At 34.0% G+C, this 20026-nt stretch overlaps 1 protein-coding gene across 2 annotated transcripts; it reads left to right on the plus strand.

Annotated features, from left to right (window-relative positions):
* Positions 1-748: 748 nt before the first annotated feature.
* Positions 749-9051, plus strand: LOC123691919 (cysteine--tRNA ligase, cytoplasmic). 2 transcript variants are annotated; one of them, XM_045636507.1, is made up of 12 exons: positions 749-807; positions 923-1120; positions 1234-1500; positions 2256-2472; positions 2623-2833; positions 3098-3330; positions 3757-3990; positions 4326-4461; positions 4829-5034; positions 6603-6765; positions 7442-7638; positions 8190-9051. In XM_045636507.1, exons 2-12 carry the CDS (start codon positions 939-941, stop codon positions 8313-8315), a joined length of 2172 nt encoding a protein of 723 aa, XP_045492463.1. In that variant the 5' UTR covers positions 749-807; positions 923-938; the 3' UTR covers positions 8316-9051. The 2 variants fall into 2 exon arrangements, with proteins under 2 accessions (XP_045492463.1, XP_045492464.1); XM_045636508.1 differs by having other exon boundaries at positions 793-836.
* Positions 9052-20026: the final 10975 nt, after the last annotated feature.

Below are 20026 nucleotides of genomic sequence, written 5' to 3' on the forward strand. Positions count from 1 at the left end.
ATAGCGCGCTCATAACGCGCATTCACTACGAACCTCCCGCGTTCGTGTTCCTTGCCCCTTTGTGTTCGTTCGAAAAACAGACAAATCACGGATCGCTCCGCGCGCGGCTTGTAATGTTCGTAGCATCGCACAAGACGTCCAAACTATGAGAAATTGTTACAAAGTGTGTAACCCATATATATTAATAACTGTTTACTTTTGTTTTTTAATTTTTCTTAATTTACCTACTTGCAAGATAAGTTACAAGTAAAAACTAGTGTTATCAACTTATCATAAACTAGCTTTTACCCGCGGCTTCGCCCGCTTTTATTAGCCTATATCCGTCTCCAGGGTCCCAACTTTCTCTGTATCAAAATTCATCAAAATCGGTTTTGCCATGTAGGCGTGAAGATATAACAGACAAACAAACTCACTTTCACTTTTATAATATTAGTATGTTAAGTTACTAAAGTTCAAAAATACGAAATAAAAAATGCTTAATAACACGCTAAGAATTTCCGTGCACGATTGTACACATGCGCAGACTGCCCCCACTACTTTCCTCGAGCGATCTAGAATAAACGCGCCAAGTATACGGTGAATTCTTTCATTGCATGACACATTCCATGTCACCAGTCCGTACCCACCTTTACACAGATGGACATTGGACACATTGACATGTGATGGACATCAGTCATCAGCTGTTGTCAGATGTCAGCACACGTGTCAAAACGAGTAAATGAGTACCTAAATACCGACTACATTTATTTAAAAAGTGCTGTAAAGAAATGAAGGATAATACCTATATAATTTGAAACAAATAAACCGGTAATAACGCATAATACAAAAAATAATTTGTATGTTTTGTAATATTTATATTTTTCATGAGTTTACTTTGAGGTTACCTAAAATTTTAATTTTTATTTTCCTTTTGTTTGAATAGTTTAAACATTTAAAAAATGTCGAAGAGAAGTCAACCCAGTTGGAGCCCGCCAGTGAGGTCGGAAGCAAGACCAACTTTAAAGCTTTATAATAGTCTTACACGACAAAAAGAAGAGTTTGTATGTTCCAATGGTAATCGAGTCAATTGGTACAGTTGTGGTCCTACGGTATATGATGCTTCCCATATGGGCCATGCAAGGTACACACTTTAAGGATTTTGTTGCTCTTCCATATTGATAACTATAATAATTTTTAAATAATGTATATGCACAATAACTTAAACATTTATAATACTTCAAAATTTAATTTCAGGTCCTATATATCATTTGATATTTTACGACGTGTTCTGGCTGACTATTTTGGTTATGATATATTTTTTGTGATGAACATAACAGATATAGATGATAAAATTATAAAAAGAGGAAGACAAAATTATTTATATGAGAAATATATTGGAGAGGAAAAAAGTTTAAACACAATTGTAGATGATGCTACTGCTGTTGTGGATTATTATGAGGAAGTAGTGAAAAATACTGCTGACGTAGACAAGAAAAATTGTTTACAAAAAATTCTAGATAAGTAAGTATTATTTGGTTATAGAGCGAAGCCAAATTTGCAAGCTTGCATCATGCATATGGCATAGTCTGTTTTGAGTTCATTGCACTGCTGTGCCAAAGTAGTACAGAAATAATCTGTCAAAATTATTGAATTACTGTAACATACACATACAATAAACATGTTACACTCAAGGGCTTTTAAAAACTGTTCAAGTACCAAGTATACAATTTTTAATATCCAATATACTGTAAAATATTACCATCCCTTACTTTTAATATCAGTTATGACTACCAATATTTCCTAGGTATACCTTGAGTACATGGTGACTCATTCACTATAATTTCATTATCTTATGAGAATACAAATGGGGATGAGAAATACACAGGCAGGCAATAGTTTATCTTTTTATAGCTATAATTCATATTATTCATCAACATTTTTTTAAGTACTAGCGTTCCGCCCGCGGCTTCACCTGTGTTTAAAAAAAAACCCGCATTGTTTCCTTTCCGTGGGATTGCCAGGATAAAACCTATCCTATATGTTAATCCAAGTTACCCTCTATTTGTGTTCTAAATTTCATTGTAATTGGTCCAGTAGTTTTTTCGTGAAAGAGTAACAAACACACACAATATATAGGGAGTAAGACTAACTCTTTATAAAATTAATATTTTAGTTAGATTAGTTTAAATCAAACTTCAAATTCTACTATTTCTTAGTATACCCTTTCTTTTTAATAATTATTAATTTTATAATAAATGAAATATTATTATTTTCAGTGTTGCAAGAGCAGTTAAAGAATTAAAAGCAGCTGTAGAATCGAATGATGAAGAAAAAATTAATTCTGCTAAGGCTGAAATGTTAAAATCTGCTAAAGATCCATTATCAGAATGGTTAGATAGCAAATATGGTGCGAGTGTCACAGACAATGCAGTATTCACTAAACTTTCTAGGTATTGGGAAAATGAATACCATAAAGACATGAAGGCGCTAAATGTATGTTGATTCGATTTTTAATATATAGTATTTTAAAACATTCAAAATAACTCAATCCACTGTACAATACCATCTTATATTCTTTCATAATTCGTAAATCTTATACATATTATTAAAATAATAGATAGTAATTGTTTAATCTTTTTACAGATCCTACCTCCAGATGTATTAACAAGGGTTAGCGAATATGTACCACAAATTATTGAATTTATACAGAAAATTATTGATAACGGTCTAGCTTATGAATCAAAAGGATCAGTGTATTTTAATGTTAGTGAATTTGATGGTAAAGACAAACATCATTATGCTAGGCTGGTTCCAGAAGCATATGGGGATGCAAAATCCTTGCAAGAAGGAGAAGGTAAGCATTGTACATTATTAAATATTTGTGTATCTTGTGGTCATGTTACTACACCAAGGCTATGCACTTTATATGAGAATGCCCTGCTTTAAAGTTTTGTTTATCTTGCTATTACCAGTGATAGCAAAATTTTCCAGCATTCCAAAGAAATCTAATAAAAAAAAAAATAAGGGAGAACATAGGCTACTTTTTGTTATAAGATAAAAACTTATATTTTCATTTAGTCTAAAATGCAGTTCCTTTATACTTATCTATTAATTACAGGTGATTTGAGCGATGAAAGTGCTGAGAAAAAGTCGCCCAATGACTTTGCTCTATGGAAGAAGAGTAAAGCCGGAGAACCATCATGGGATTCACCGTGGGGCGCGGGCAGGCCAGGCTGGCATATAGAGTGCTCGGCTATGGCGGGCGATGTGTGTGGTTCCAATTTAGATATACACACTGGGGGAGTGGATTTGAAGTTCCCGCATCATGATAATGAGTTGGCTCAAAGTGAGGTAAGTAAATGAAGCATTCGTGTTTTCATGAGTAAATAAAGTATTTTTTAAAGCTATGAATTATTTTCTGTGTTATATGCAGCATTTAAACCATCTTTTATACAATAATAGCTGCTTGTCTGTGCTCTGCCCTTGTTGAACTGGGATAAATTATAAAAAACAAATTAAAAATTGCCTGTTGCATTGTTCAGTTTGTAGGATTATGCTGGTGGAATAACGTTTTAATAAGTTTCACTAGTTTTTGAGTTAAATTATTACAAGCAAAAGGTCAAGTCTTTTCTCTATTGAGTTGCAGTATAAATAAAGACAGAATTTTTTTAATAAATAGTAAAATTAACATTTTTATTTCTTATGATGCCCTAATAAATATGATGAAAGTGTAAATTGTGATAAAAATGATTAATTAGCGTTGTTTCATTTAAACAGGCATATTTCGACAAGCCAGGATGGGTGAATTACTTCCTACACACTGGTCATCTAACCATAGCTGGTTGTAAAATGTCGAAATCATTGAAGAACTTCGTGACGATATCTGATGCGTTACGACGTCACACAGCGCGTCAGTTGCGTATCGCTTTTCTATTGCACGGCTGGAAGGATACGCTAGATTATTCAGATAATACAATGGAAATGGCGATTCAAACTGAAAAATTGTTTAATGTAAGTTGTTTGATAGAATCGTATAATTGCTAAGATTAACAGCAATAAAATATATCGAGATTTGTGGGTCAATCTGTTTTTTTTATCATCTATCATCTATATATATAAAAATGAAACCCGTTTTCCTTGGTCACGGCATCACACGTGAACGGTTGGACCGATTTCGATAATTATTTTTTTTTATAATATTCTTTGAAGTATGAGGATGGATCTTATGGAAAGAAAACATAAACATGTACCACGGGCGAAGCCGGGGCGGACCGCTAGTTCAGAATAATAATATGTATCTGTAAAATTTGGTTGTAATACTTGTCTTAATCTCTAACATTTTTTAGGAATTCTTCTTGACTGTCAAAGATGCGTTACGTAGTGGGTATGATGAAGGATGCGGAGGGGAATGGAGTCCAGAGGAACAACAGCTCTCTAATAAAATAGCAACAGTGAAGGAGCAAGTTCATGCTGCACTTTGTGGTATGTTAATTGGATATAAATTTATAGCTTTTTGTAGAATAACCTAAGAAGTATATGTCTGTGACTTCGTTAATGATGAAAATCTTGTAATTGATGAATTTTAAATTCATCAATTACAAGATTTTACATTATATTTATTGAAAAAGGCAGCCACAAACACACATACAAATAGATATAAATAATTAGAATTATGTGATAAGATTATTTTTAAATTCAAGAAGATTTAGATACTTACTTACCAAAATGGTTTTCCCTTTGTATCTTTAACGTAATGTATCACAATCATTGTAATGTTTAATTATTCATGCTTATAATGTTTCATAATAAAAAAACATTTTTCATTTATTTTTGTTTATTTTAATAACAGATAACATAGACACTAGAAGTGCCATAGACGCACTCCGGGAGCTAGTAGGCGCAGTCCATGTGTACTTACGTCAAACCACACCAAGGAACTCACCACTATTGGCATCTGCAGCGAGATACGTTACAGATATACTTCATATATTTGGAGCTATTGAAGGTCCTAGAGGCCTCATTGGGTTCCCTGTTGGCGATGCTAATAACGTTTGTGTAAGTTATCTATACATATAATAAATCTGTAGAAGGGTCAATTCTGTACATTGAAAATATTGAAAAAATAAATAGCAGGGGGTGTTACTGGACCGATACCAAGCCCAAATATGCGATTAAAAAAATTTTGTCTGTCTGTCTGTTCAGGCATCACGTGAAAACTAACGGTTCGATTTCGATGAAACTTGGTATAATTATACCTTATTATCCTGGGCATAAAATAGGATACTTTTTATCCCGGAAAAATACGTAGAAAAAAAAATAAATCTTAATTTTTCTTAATTTTTCCGTGCGGACGTAGTCGCGGGCGGAAGCTAGTCTTTAATATTATGTCAGAATTTTTTTTGTTAAATAAAGATAAATCGATAATCGTTATGCAGTAATTTAAAGAACAGATTTTTAGATTTGAATCTGTACACTGTACAGTATACACAATCCAGCTCGAAGGACCTTATAATATAAATGAATAGACTTGTTTTAGCGATCAAATCGTGCGATGGCGAGAATAGATTGACTAGCCTGTTTGTGATTGCATGTGTACCGAATTGATGTAATAACAATAATGTGCATTGCACAGACATTGAACCTTATTTAAATAATGTAATGGCCTGATTGACTTCATTTTTATGGTATACTAGATTTCCGCCCGCGGCTTCGTTTGCGTTTTCAAAGGAAGACCTGCATAGTTCCCGTTCCCGTGGGATTTCCAGGATAAAGTGATGAATTTCATTGTAATCGGTTCAGTAGAATTTGCGTGAAAGAATAACAAACACACACACAATACACATCCTCACAAACTTTCGCATTTATAATATTAGTGGGATGAGTAAATGTATTCGTTCACGAGTTCTAATGCACTTTCTTCAGCGATTGTGACTCGTAAGTCTGTTTGTATGAGGTCAATGTCTATCAAATGTACAAAAGTTTAAATTCGTCTTAAATCGTTTAGTTCGTGTATTTGACAGTAGAATAAAAAAGACGTGTGGCACTCGGGGACTGCCACGGCCGCGGTAAAGCTATTGCATAGCATGCCTTCGAGCCACACCTCCGTGCCCGTCGGAGTGGGGAGCGTGAGGTTTTTCGTTACGCAATTTCTGGATTCGGTCCCCGCGCTCAAGGCCCGCGATAGAAGCTATGCAATAGCACACCCCGGACACTCCATACAAAATTATCGTTTTGACAGTCACACTGTAGAGACTGCAAATGTGTTTGTGTAACGCTTTATGGTTGGCACATTTGAGACTAGCGTAAAAAAAAATTCGCGTTTTTCTGATGAAATACATCCGTAAACAGCACAATATTTAACCATTTTCTACGAAAAACGATAATCACAAATCCAAAATAATAAAATTACTTTAAGTCAATTTGATTAATGTTGTCAATCTTCGTTGCGTATCGTCTAAGACGTCGTTGGTATCGTCCTTGCGGGAAATGGGTACCATAACAAGGCTGATCGTGCGGGGTGAGGTAAGTGTTTAATTTTGGCGGGAGGCGGAGAGTGTCCGTTCTGTAGCGTTTAGCTACTATTATGTATTCTGTGGCAATAGCTTAATAACGATAACCCACAGCTAGAAGAAGCGGTGATGCCGTACTTAGAAGCGCTGAGCGTGTTCCGCGGGCAAGTGCGCGACGCGGCGCGTACTGCGGCGTGCGGGCCCGTGCTGGCGCTGTGCGACGCGCTGCGGGACTGCGTGCTGCCCGAGCTGGGCGTGCGGCTCGAGGACAAGCCGGGTGAGTGGCACATTATTAATATCATCATCTTTATCGAAATCATCAAGATAAGCATCATAAGTATTAGAACATTTGTTTACTACGGGTTAAGAGTTAATAATTGTCAAGTTGTCTGTGCTATTAAGAATTAAATCTAAATGAATAAGAAAATATATCTAATTATCGAAATTAACGAAAATTAACGAAAATTTTTAGAGTAACATACTTTGGAGATTGCAGTTATACAGATAGAAATGCTCAGTGTGCCTTTACCTGTAATATTTCGTTAAACCTTGCGTTAATTTTTGGTTTGAATATTTTGCCAAAAAGCGTCGCTTCACCCTCGTTCGATTCCATTTTCGTGTAATGCTATGTGCTCGTTAGTTTTACAATCAGTTTATTGTTAAACGCCGAATCCGTGTTCGAAGAACAGCTGTGTTATAAAATTTAATAACGACGAATTTTCTTCTGACTTGTAAATGCTCCAGTGACTGCACCGTGATTTACCCATAGGAAAAGGTAGAACAGCGATTTTTATATCATAATTTAAAGAAATCAAGGTTGTTAGTGTTAGTGTAAGAATCTATTATATTATGTAGCAAATATCTAGTGTTTTTAATTTTTTTTTTAATTCTCCAGTCTAACATGTAGCAAATATATTACGAAACTGATTGTTATTTTTTTTAATTCCCCATAGATCGCACAATTGTGAAACTAGTTAGCAAAGAAGAGCTTGCTCGGGAGCGCGAGGAGAAGAAACGCATCGAAGCCGAAAAGCAGAAGAAGAAAGAAGAATTGCTGAAAGCGCAGAAGGCGAAAGAAGAACAGAAGAAAATACCTCCTGGAGAGATGTTCAAACGGGAGTCGGACAAATATTCGAAGTTTGATGATAAGGTAGACTTTTTTTATTATAGTTTAAATCCAATTGATATAATAAATATCGACAAACAAAACATCGATTAACCTTAACAAAATCAAATCATTCATTCGATCGAACTGTGATACGTAACAAACAGACAAAGTTAAACTTATAAACGGTGTTTTTTGCGCTTCAAGAAATTATATTATGTGTAAATTTTATAATATCTTGATCTCGCGGGTTCTCTCGCGTGGTACCCGCATGAAAGAGCTATGAGCTTATCCAGACTATAATATATCTCGGTAACAAATTCCATACATATCCTAACAGCTGATTATGTTTAGTATAGTATAAAGTACTAGCTTACCGCCCGCGGCTTCGCCCGCTTTGTCTAAAACCTAATAAATTATATACTAAAACCTTCCTCTTGAATAACTCTATCTATTAAAAAAACCGCATCAAAATCCATTGCGTAGTTTTAAAGATTTAAGCATACAAAGGGACATAGGGACAGAGAAAGCGACTTTGTTTTATACTATGTTGTGGTGATGTAGTGTACTTAATAATATCAAAATATATTTTCCAGGGTTTACCAACACACGATCACGAAGGAAAGGAGTTAAGTAAGGGATTAGTCAAGAAACTGCAGAAATTACAACAAGCACAAGAGAAGAAATATAACGAATATCTCGCCTCAATAAATAGTTCATAAACCGTCCTAAAAGGCTCCGAATTGATACAACATTTTTTAATATTAATTAAAAGTATTAGTTCATTTTTTGTGTCTACATAATATGTATAAAATATTCTTTTATTAATGACTCTATTTATAGAAAAAAGTTCAATTGTTTGGAAGGTCTCAAATAATACATTTAACAAAGTTAAGGCGATGCGATGTAAGCACTTGTTCTATATTGCGCAAGCAATCTCAATTCTCAATTTCTCATTTCGTAATTTTGAGCGTATTTTAAATAATTATAAAAATTGGTGGGTCACTTATTATTTTAAATAATATTTACAGATATTGAAAGATAACGAAATGCTAACATTAAATAATGGGATTGCAGTGTCTGCTTAATAAGTAACGTTATCTCAAGAATTATTTAATTAAACTGCATGTAACGATTCAATTTACATATTTATAATTTAACGTATTAATTGGTATAGTAAATATTAAGTTATCATATTAAGCAAAAAATTCCTAGGAAATAAGTAAATAATTAACTTAAGATAAAAGTACCTACACATACATAATAAATTCAACATCAATTGCATTTGTTACAGGGCTCAATATTTTATTGGTTTAAGTTACACCAATTATGTGGCATTTACTTTTATACTAAGTTAGTAAAAAAAAAACTGCTTTTTGAATGTTAACTAACCATGGTCTGAAATATTTTAGTTTTTACTTACTTTCTTTCCCCTTTAAAACTTATTTTAAATAAAATTTGGTTATAACAACTATGAATATTTTTGTATAAAGTTAATCGTGACTCTTTATTCAGAAAACAATACACGATTTTTTACCATATCTAAGCTGTGTTTTATTTATAAATAAACAACAAAAGTTGAAAAAACAAACACGTCCACAAAATTCCTTGTTTACCGAATTGTGATCGTCCGATTATGATTAAATGATCCGACGTGCATCAAAACGCAATAAAAATCACGTAGGGTACAAATCCTCAAATTTGTATCTAATAGATAACTAAATTATGGGATGAATTGAGGCGTCGTCAAATCACAATAGACGTATTTTTCAATGAGAAACGGGAGCCGCGTGCGCGACGAAAATACCCTAAAAAGGTGAACAGAAGTTTTAAAAAAGGTAAAAAGTGGAGTAAACAATCTGCGTTGGGTTTTTTTGTTCAATAGTGTTTTAGTGGGGTGGCACAAGTATCGCACGAGTCCGACATCTGTATTCAGCGCATGCCGTTATTTTTAGACTTAATTCAAGTAGACGTCGCTGTAAATAATATGGGTTTAATGGATAATTTACTTTTTAAGTTTTAAGTTAAAGTGTTGAAATAACTAGCGAGGCCACACGACCTTCTTTTTAACCGACTTCAAAAAAAAGGAGGAGGTTATCAATTCGGCCGGTATGTTTTTTTTTATTACAATCATCGAAAAATAAGTATACCTACCAGTGTATCTACTTAGCAACAGACAAGCAATGTGTAGACCAGTGTGGTGTAGACGTAATCAAAACCTGTAGGTATGTGAAGTTGAAATATACCTGACAGTTGTTAAATGGATTTTTCTTCATTTTGAAAAAAAGTTGAAAAATAACTCAAACATTTTACGATCCATTACCTATACTCATTAAAAATAAACAAAATTAATTTAAAAATAATTAGGTCCTTTTCGAAACAACTAAGATCTTTCGTTGTTTCGTTTAGTTTCTTATCTCTCCTTATATCCAGTTCCTAGTCGATAAAGATCAATAGATAGAAAGCTTAGATAGAAAGCTATTGACATCATCGGTATATTTATTACGATTGATTTTAGAAATGCATAATACATTACATAGGTAGGTATTATACTTAGGTGGGTACCTACGTCTCTACCACCATCGGGGAATAGTTAATTTTTATGTAAGCAAACATGACCTCTCTGGAAATGATCAACACAAATCCGTTAAAATATATGCAATAAAGGAATCACTCTCCCAAAAATATACTCGAATTGTAGATAGAAGTTACAATATATTCCTAAAAGTTCTCAAGAATTTGCAATCGATAAAATGACTACAATGAAAGTAATTCAAGTAGGTTGAATTTGATTGTAATCATTCTGATTTCGGTCAGATTTTCGACAATCGATTACTGAAGCTAAGGCAGGGGTGAGTTTATTTTAAATATTAAAAGTAGGTAGCATAGCGGTTGACCGCCCGGCGAGATGTCAATCATTTGAATACTCTTTATTATTCCACATTCAGCAGATTTTGCGATTATACAGTAACGTTATTATAATTAACCAACGAACTGAATTTTTCGAAAAACTTAGTTTCGAGGAAACTTTTTTATTAACATTTCAATAGAGAATTAATTCTGAGCAATTCTAGCGGAATTTAATCGTAACGGTCGGCGAAAAGAATAATTCTGGAAGATATAACAATTGCACGTTACGGTCAATGTTAATTATTCCTTAATAAAAAAAAATCAACTTTGACAATGTAGGTATCTTGATAATTTTTTTATCGAGTTTTGCTGAAACTTATCTTTAGCGACCGTTTACCGATCGACATAATATAAAAATGCTCATAAAGGAACTTAATCAAACTAAGTATATAATAGTTGACTATGTACATAGATAGAATGTTTATAAGTGCTTTTTAAAAGTTTGATACTAATTGAAATAATCAATTAAAATAGGTTGGCGGTAATCAGGTAGATAATAATATCGTCTCTACATCTATGGAATAATATGCGTATACGTACCTACTAAGTACTATGTACATTGTACATGCAATTATATACCTAATACAATAGGTAAGTGGCCTGGCCAGGCAGACATAAATTATTCCAATATTTCTTATTTTAAAATAACGTTGAGATTTATGTGACTCAGTTATGGCTAGGATATTAAAGAGCTCCCTTGTAGGCACCATTTGACGGAGTTTCGGCGGTCCCTCGCGGATGGGGTTGCAATTATGCCTTGTTTTTCATTGCGACCCCACGCACCAGTCATTTGCTGAAAAAATGCAGGCTCATTAATTATTTAAATCTCATTAAACATTTTTTTATTGTTCCCTATAAATTAAATAATTATGAAGCGAAACTAATATGCGAAAAATTCTAGATGGATATTTTTATTAGGTAATTAATAATTAAATTATTAAGCTACCTGGGATATTTTTTATTAATTAATAATTAAAATAAAAAGCTTCCTGATATTTATTTTAACCTGAGATTAAGGTAACTAGGTATGTAAAAGCATATCGCCTTCATATGGATGTGAAGATGTTTAACAGATGATAGTGCTAGAATTATTATTTTATATACCAACCTATCTAATTATAGTAATAATTACAATTACCAATAAAAAAAAACTTTTATATGGGGATTCGGCAGATAATTTATGTATGTTACATTACTTAAATAGGTACCTACCTATGTCCATTGTTTGATTCGTACCTAATAATAAAGTAAATTTATATATTTTTAGAACTTTATATCCATTTAAACTTAAAAATGTTAACTAACCACTTATAACTTGGATATTATATAGTAGGATTCACCGTTTAAGGCATCAAAATAATTTAAGTAAAACAGGAAATTATTCAGCTTTATTGTGGGTGCCTACTGCCTGCGATGAAACTCAAATGTTCAAGCTGACGGTTGCTTCCGATTAGATGAAGACATTTACCATCTCCATTATATGTTCAGATTTATATGGATTTGAATTTCCGGAAATTGAACTGCCAAATTAAGTAAAAGCATCAAGGAAGCTCGTAGCGGTTGATTTCGTTTTATATAATTATTTGTGACAATTTTTTTACCTACGTGTTTTTTTTACTTCAGAAATCTATAGAACTGACAAACTGTAAAATTGTTTTTTTTTTTGTATTATAGATATAGGTACTAAGTGGCGGACCCGTACCATAGGTGCTACAGAACTGTGTACAGAACCCACTTCGGGCGCCTGCTCTCATAAGGTTGCCTAATGTATTATGTGTATTATTCATTCATTGTAAAGTTTTTAACCCTTGTGAGAGAATAAATGTTTTTATTTATTATTATTTATTTATAGTTATGAAGTTTATTGTAGTAACTATCTATTACCCGCGTCATCACATTGGTCGAAACTTCTCTTTAGGAACTAATTACTTGATATGAAAATAATAGCTTAGTTTTAATTTAGGATTACACCACCACAATATTATATCAGTGGAAACCGCACTCAAATAAATTGAGCCCGTCGAACATATTTTTAGAGGAACCAATAATATTTCTTCTTAAGAGAAAATGTATGCACAGAATTTATAATTTTAATTCTGTAAGGGAAAGAGACAGTCTAGTACTTACGGTCATTTATTTATTAAACAGGCATTATTCGCCATTGAATAAAAGTTTCCGTCTCATATTTTACCAAACATTATAAGTCTGGGAATGTTCAAGAAAAAGATGTTGAGATATGTAGTTTTTAAGTTAGTTATATATTGTTGTCTTTTGTTAATAGACGAATGTTGTAAATGGGATGAGTGTGGAGCCTCACGGGGGCGAGGTGGAGGGCGGTGATCATTCGTCCATGCTTTAATTGCTTTTCACTTAGCAACCGCTCATGAACAAAACGTTCGTGAAAATGAAGAAAAAATCATTAAATCAACATTTTTGGGGATTGCTCGGATTTGGGACGCTCAAAGACAGCGAGTGTCTTACGCGTATAGCGCTTTCCTCTTGTTTTTCCTGCGCGCCTCATTTCCGGGAGGGAGTCGCGAGGCGGCGCGGGTGGCGAGGGCCTAAGTAATTTCGCTTAAGAACTCTAAACGTAATTAGTGTAGGGCGTGCAAAGGGAAGGGCTTGAAAGTTGGAGAGGGTTGCGTCCCGCGCCTGCCGCCGTCGCCTCGTCTTTGTGAATATTTGATCGCGCTCGTTTCGCGATAATATTTGCCCGAGGAGGTTTCCGTAAACACGAGCATATTTCCCCATCTCTCCTCACATTTTCTCCACTTCGCATTTTAAACCTGTCGCTCGTTTTTAATTGGAACCCGTGTTAGGTAAGTAGACTTGTAAGGGAATTAAAAACTCGCGCAACACTGCTCCCGAATACTTTTGATGTTATTAAGTTTTTCTTGAAAAGGAAAGCTGTTTTGAACTTTACGAAATATTCTTCGTAAAAATATTATAAAAATAAAATGTACACTGAGTGAAAGCGGCTAATATACATAAAAGACGAATGTTGATCTGTCTTTAAATGTTAATTTAATACAATACAAAGGCAAATCTCCAAAGGGAACGCTCTACATTTTCTTCAGTAAGTACCATAACGTGAAAAAGACTCATTAATTCGTAATATCAGCTTTTGACTAAAACTTGATAGTTTCCTACAAAAGCTAATATGCAATAATGCAATGCATACAACATATTATGTATTTAAAAAATGGGGTGACCTTGGCCATTGTGTTTTTCAACAAAATTTTTCATACGATTTCTTTCCATTTAACGGAAATATAACTATTGTTCTAACTTCGTAACAATGCAAAATTAGTACAAAGATTTGCAATTACTGGTAGGTAAATTAACAAAATATGTATTAATTAAGCTTCTACTTTGCTTTAGAAAATCTTAATATTCATTTGATAGCCTGTAGGGTAATAATTTACAAATTCAAAAGGCCTGTAAAACAAGAGAGGAAATTAGAATTCGTAATTAGAGCGAAGCAACGCCGCGACTGCTTCTACAACATTTGATTAGCAATTATGGTAATTTGACTTAGAGCAGGGTAAGATTTCTCCTAATTTGTTAGTTAAATTATGGAACGCGACGCTGTCGTTGAAATATTACAAAAAGTAGATTTAAGAAGAAATTACCCAAATTCCATGATAGCAATCACTTTAACTTCGGTCCTTAAATTCAAAGATACAGGGAAGTGCTAACAATTTTTGATTTCAGGTATTTATATTATAGTCGTACAGACTATTTGTTTTAAATCTATTAAGTTAACTATTTGTCAATATTAAAACAAATTACGAGCTGGCCCGGTAAACGTTGTGCTTCTAGGATAACATTATCATGTATTAAATAATAATTTTATCATAATCGGTCAAGCCGCTTCCATGGAGTTATAGGTATCGCCACTGGCACACGAGAATTTATATACCTAGATATCTAAGCACTTATCAGAAAGAAAGACGTAGTATGTAGGAGATAATTGATAGGTAGCTGATATTCTTATGTACCTATGCCATATATTCTAGCTAAGTAGGATGTTCAATTTATGACATCAGTCATTCAGTAATTGGTTAAAATCAATATATTTAAGTATAACTTAGATATTATGTTTTAGATATCTTGATATTTTAAGTTTAAAATTTAAAATATATCTTATTCGGAATTAGATCTAATGAAAATATTTTTCTTAACATAATTAGGATCACACATCAAAAATCAAATCTGAAATGATAACTACCCGGATGGAACCAATCGTTGATTGATATGTGTATTTGTTAATTGGGCGCTATTGCCTACCTTTTATCATGTGTCATTCGGTAAAAGAGACAGTAGATAAGTAGATATTAAAAACTAGATACAGAGTCGTGAATAGGTATGTAGGTACATTTGTAACTAATTGTTGACTATGTTCGCTGAGCACGAATGCGACACGGATCCGTGCAATTTAATTATCGAGCGTGCCCCGCGTTTTACCCTTTTGTATCTTAGCCCTCGGATAGAAAAAAAACTCACCCATAAAATAGAGGACGGGTGAAGAAAAAAGGAGCGTATGCAAATTCAGGATAAAATATAGCCCGTAAATGCCACCGTTTCTAAAAGAATATTAGAGACGTTTTTTAGCGGGTGGATGGGGGTCGACACTTTATACTTTGTCTCCTCGAGTTAAGTACTGCAGCTACGGGTCTGGCTTAATTTGCAAGTGTTATCAAGAAATAAATAAGATTGGCTATATTTCAAAAGAAAATTAATAAAAAATGACTGCCATTTACATATTTAAAAAAAGCATTGTCACTGTAACGTGTAATTAATTAAAATAAACATTTTTTTAATGAGCGTTCGTGACAAAAAATATAATTGTACCTACTAGTAGCAGTTTAGATGTTATTATTAAAGTATACGATAGATAATAACAGGTCAGTCGAGGAGGAATGAGTTAATAGGTGTTTTAATTATTATTGATGTCGGGTCTACGGACTGCGGAGTGAGGCGAGCAGGCGATCGCTGACAACAGGACAAGAAAGAGACAACATTAAATATTTAACGCGTAATGCCGGCCGCGCGCTCGCTTGTAATTAAAGCTCTTTCCTTTTTTCAGCGGCCTGATACAATATTCAGCATGAGAAGGAAGCGCTTCGGTGGCAGGGTGGCGCCTCCATTGTATTCGCTAAGGAAGATAAATTAAAAAATATAATTACAAGGCGGCCGCCATAATTCTCGACGGGTGGACTGTGGGAGGTGAGCGTCGCGGGACGCGCGGGGGGAATAGTGGAGAAACGGGCGCTCCCGGAGGAGGCTTCTTAAATATTTGGGGATAGCGCGTACCTACGCATTACGTAAATTAATGACACGGATTCGAGGAAGGATGGCGCCCCCCGCACCTAGCTGTTTGTTTTGTTTTAATGTGCGTTGTTAACGATGTTATTAGACGCGAATTATAATACAAGAGCGGCCCTCCCTGTCCTCGGCCGGGATTGATTACTCTAATGACTCTGCTTCTCGGATAATTGCGCAAATCTGACTTCGAACTTTGTCCTATCATACAATTTGTTATGTTTAAACGCGATTCTTCTTAATATCTCGTCCCTTTTTATACCTATTATCCAACTTACATTGTTTTGATAAAGAAATATTGAAAATAATTATCAACAAATATTTTTCTTAATTTTATGTAAGTTGGAATAATTAATCTTATACGATTTAATTTAACGATGTGTTAACTATAGAACTATTAAAATCTAGAAGCTCTTTCAACCGGACGTCAAAACTAATTAGCCATCTAATTTGTTCCGTATCTCCTCAAAAACCTCAGTATCAGAAGGCAACAAGTTCAATTTCACACCTTGGTATACCTACCTAGTGCAGTTTTGTATGTTCCGTTTGTTTATCATGTTTGACGTATGGGATGATATGACCGCGCATGCTCACACATTGCAATCAACAAGTGTGCCCATGTGCTTCTATTCACGTGTAAACGTACGTAGAATTTGTTGTTTATACGAAGTAAGTAGGCAGTTGCACAGAACAATAATATTATCTGTAAGTTTATCTTACAAATCAATTAAAAACTAAAAAGGTATTTAAGCTTTTGAGTAGGTATGGTTTAAACCACCGTACAAGTCCACAAGTATAGGTTTTTAACGAATAGGGCATAGTTTAAAACTAAAAAGTCACAATTACTGTATTATTATTATGTACCTACATATACTTATTACTTAATAACCTACCTAGGTAGGTACTTATACTTTGACCTATGACAAGCGAGCTTTTTGGGTCTACGCATTATTCACATTTCAGTACATATTTTCAAACATTAAAAACTTAGTTTCATTTTAGACTTTTTTTTTAATTTTGTTCTTTTCAAGTTGGCAATAAGAATCTACACGATTTAAGTTAATCACCTATGTGATTCGTAGTACATAGCAACTCAATGGCATCAAGATACTAGTTACTAAGATCATTACTAAGACTACTTAGTTATTATTCTGTGCTGGCATTAAACATAGGTAGGTTTATATAGGTTGTACGTTCCATTAAAAGTTGTGGAAGTATTTAAATAGTTTTTAATTTTTATGCAGAATAAAAAAAAATAACTTGGAACATTTTAAGTATTTATAACTTTTAAACAGATTTAATTAAATGATGTCCAATCTAAATTTCATATTTCCTACTTATGTAAATTTTCCGTTTTACATTTCAGAATCAAAGCGAGTACTTAACTCGGTAGGGTGTAATCACAATAATACCGTGTATTCCGTCGCATTTCGAAGCACCCTCCAAGAAAACTTATTAATTTCAGTCATTATGAATTCCGCGAGCGAAACTCGAACGTCTAATTTCAACCCTAACTTATCAAGACGCGAATAAAAAGTTGCCCCCTTACCACCCTCCGCTCACCCCCTTGTTTAAAACGCCGACGAAAAAAGAAGCACATAAAAATGCATGAGGCCTTCCTCGTTATAAGAAAAGGGTAGCAGCACCCCCCCTCCATCCGGGAGGTAGCTGTAAAAATTGTCTCTAATTTAAATTTGGGAAGTTTCGCGTAGCGCGAAGCAACGCTGATGTCTTGATAAATGTGAGCGAATTCCACTAATTTGGAGTCTTCAGCTCTCAGAACTTTTAATTGGACGCGCATAAATCTTGCTGCTATAATGTATACGTACGCATTAATATTTTGCGACAAAATGGCACGTCGTAAGCGACCGGCGGATAAGGATCATTGTTTCCCTTGACTCTGATCTGGCAGGTAGAAGATAATAGGGAGTCAAATACAGTCGAAATGAAAGCTATAAAACATGTGCCGATTTGACATATTCATTTACTCTGAATGGTGAGTATATAAATCAGATCTTTCTTCTGTTTGTCCAACTTTGCTATTGTTTTGATGATAACGTTTCAGAACATCTATATACTTAGGATAGCACGGTTATTCCTTTAAAGGAACGTAGGTACTTAATGTAATTAATAAATTTTAATAAGACAATGTGTAAGTCTTTTAAAACGACAGAACCTTTAGCTTCAGTAGGTATTTGGCGTTGTTATAAAAATCAAATCTTTTAAAATTTCAACAACTTTCATTTGTTACGACGATGTTTAATAAGGCGTTACTAATTTTGTTCTCGTTTTTTATTTACTTTTAGTAAGCAACATACCCATATCTCGCAATGTCCTTCATTAAATCTGGACAAAGCGAGCGTTGACAAACTTAGACGGGTGTAACGTTATTCATTTGAGGAAGTCAAAGGTTGTGTTTGTAGAAAAAAAAATAAGTCGCCAGAGAGCGGACGGTGGCATTTTTTCCATTCGCCGCGTTCCATTAGCGTGCCTTTGTTTGGCGGGAGCGCGCAAATTAATTTAGCTGTGCCGCCATTTCCTCGCGCCTCCGCCCGCGTCCTTTCCTCACCCTTGCCGCGCCCTTTTGTCTATGCCTGCCTCTACGTATCGCTTTCTTCTTTATGGCTCATTAAGCAATATCGTCACCATTGTTTTGTTTTACCAAACCTAGGTTTAATTACACTGTGTTGCCAAAAATCCGACAAAATTTCATGAAAATTAATAACCTTCATGGTTTTAATTCATAATTTTCTTAAAAATAAATTACCTATGTAAGTTACAGAATATATGAAATACATTCTGTAGGTACATAACCTCTAGTTAATTATTGGTAGAATACCTAGGTACATTGTTTTTTTTTAATTCATTAATTTATACGATTTCATAAATTGTGTATCTAGAGTCAGATTATCAGATATCTACTATTTACCTAGAATTCATATAATATTTTGTTATACATATTTAAGCAACGAAATAGGTAGATATTATTTAATTGATGTAATAATACAATGTAGAATAAAGTAGAAGAATATGTGTACATTTCTCTTTCTCACATTTTTTTTATTATGACTATCACTACTGTTTAAACAAAGATGTTTTCCGATGTCTGACTGTTTGTCCCCATGTATGCTCTGCTATCTCTAAAAAACTACGCAACTGATTATATTGAGTTATGTATTTTATTAGATATAGTGATTTGAGAGGAAGATTTATATGTAAGAGTGTATAATTTTATTAATATATGTTACGGTGCATTTACATCAAACGAGCGAATGTATTCTAACCCCATTACCCTCCATTACCTACCTATGTCAAATTATTTTCGTGTAAACCACAGGTGTAAACAGACGTAGAGCATTCTTTCATTGTTCTTAGTGCGTTCGAAAAGGTTCTATGCGATGTTCTAATACTGATCACTTTCCACTAAAAGATTACGAAAGAATGCTTTTGCTGTAGCTCTATGTTGGTTTGATGTACCTAAATGCACCGGTACAAGCATAATTTGATAATTTTAATTACACACTGCGAAGCCGGGGCGGATCGCTAGTATGACATACCTACTTATACCTAATCCGTATTACTGATACATACCTATTGATATTTGATATGTACCAAAGCATTATTACGAAATACTATAAACAAGCTATAAACTAGGTACTTTATTACAAGTTAGAGAATAATATTTTAATATTTCTACTTGAACAATATCGTATAACTAGACAACAATCAGTTTTAAATATTACCTTTTAACTCGCATAAAAAATTGTTTTTAAGTGACTCCAGAGTGTCAAAATCTGATATAAACGTACAATTATTTAGAATAGAGAAGATCCTACGCTCAATAAATAATGGAAACTTTATTGAATATTAATCTTACCAAATTATCACCTGCGCCGGCGCCTACGGAGGACGACAGTACGCTCGCTCACAGCAAGAAAAAAGCGGCAACTGAAGACCGCGAGTATCGCCGGCACCCGCCGCGGCGTGCCCGTGACCCACAGTTTTTTAACCCGCGCGTGCCCTTGCCGTTCACCCACGATAAACAACCCTTGCGTATTCATAAACCGTCCTTCGTCATGTCATTTGTTACTTAAAAAACTCGGTGTCTAACGATTTTTATTATTTAGTAATTGTACAAAAGAAATTTATCTCATCAAAAGCATGTAAATTTACTTACAGGAGACAACTTTTAAAGTAA

Source organism: Colias croceus, chromosome 5 (assembly GCF_905220415.1).
Source record: "Colias croceus chromosome 5, ilColCroc2.1".
In the NCBI taxonomy this organism is placed as follows: Eukaryota; Metazoa; Arthropoda; class Insecta; order Lepidoptera; family Pieridae; genus Colias; species Colias croceus.

Coding starts and splice junctions, on each gene's coding strand:
- LOC123691919 (XM_045636507.1), top strand. CDS start 939: ATGTCGAAGAGAAGTCAACCCAGTTGGAGCCCGCCAGTGAGGTCGGAA. Junction 2,473..2,622: donor AAGACATGAAGGCGCTAAAT/GTATGTTGATTC, acceptor ATCTTTTTACAG/ATCCTACCTCCAGATGTATT. Junction 6,766..7,441: donor GCGGCTCGAGGACAAGCCGG/GTGAGTGGCACA, acceptor AATTCCCCATAG/ATCGCACAATTGTGAAACTA.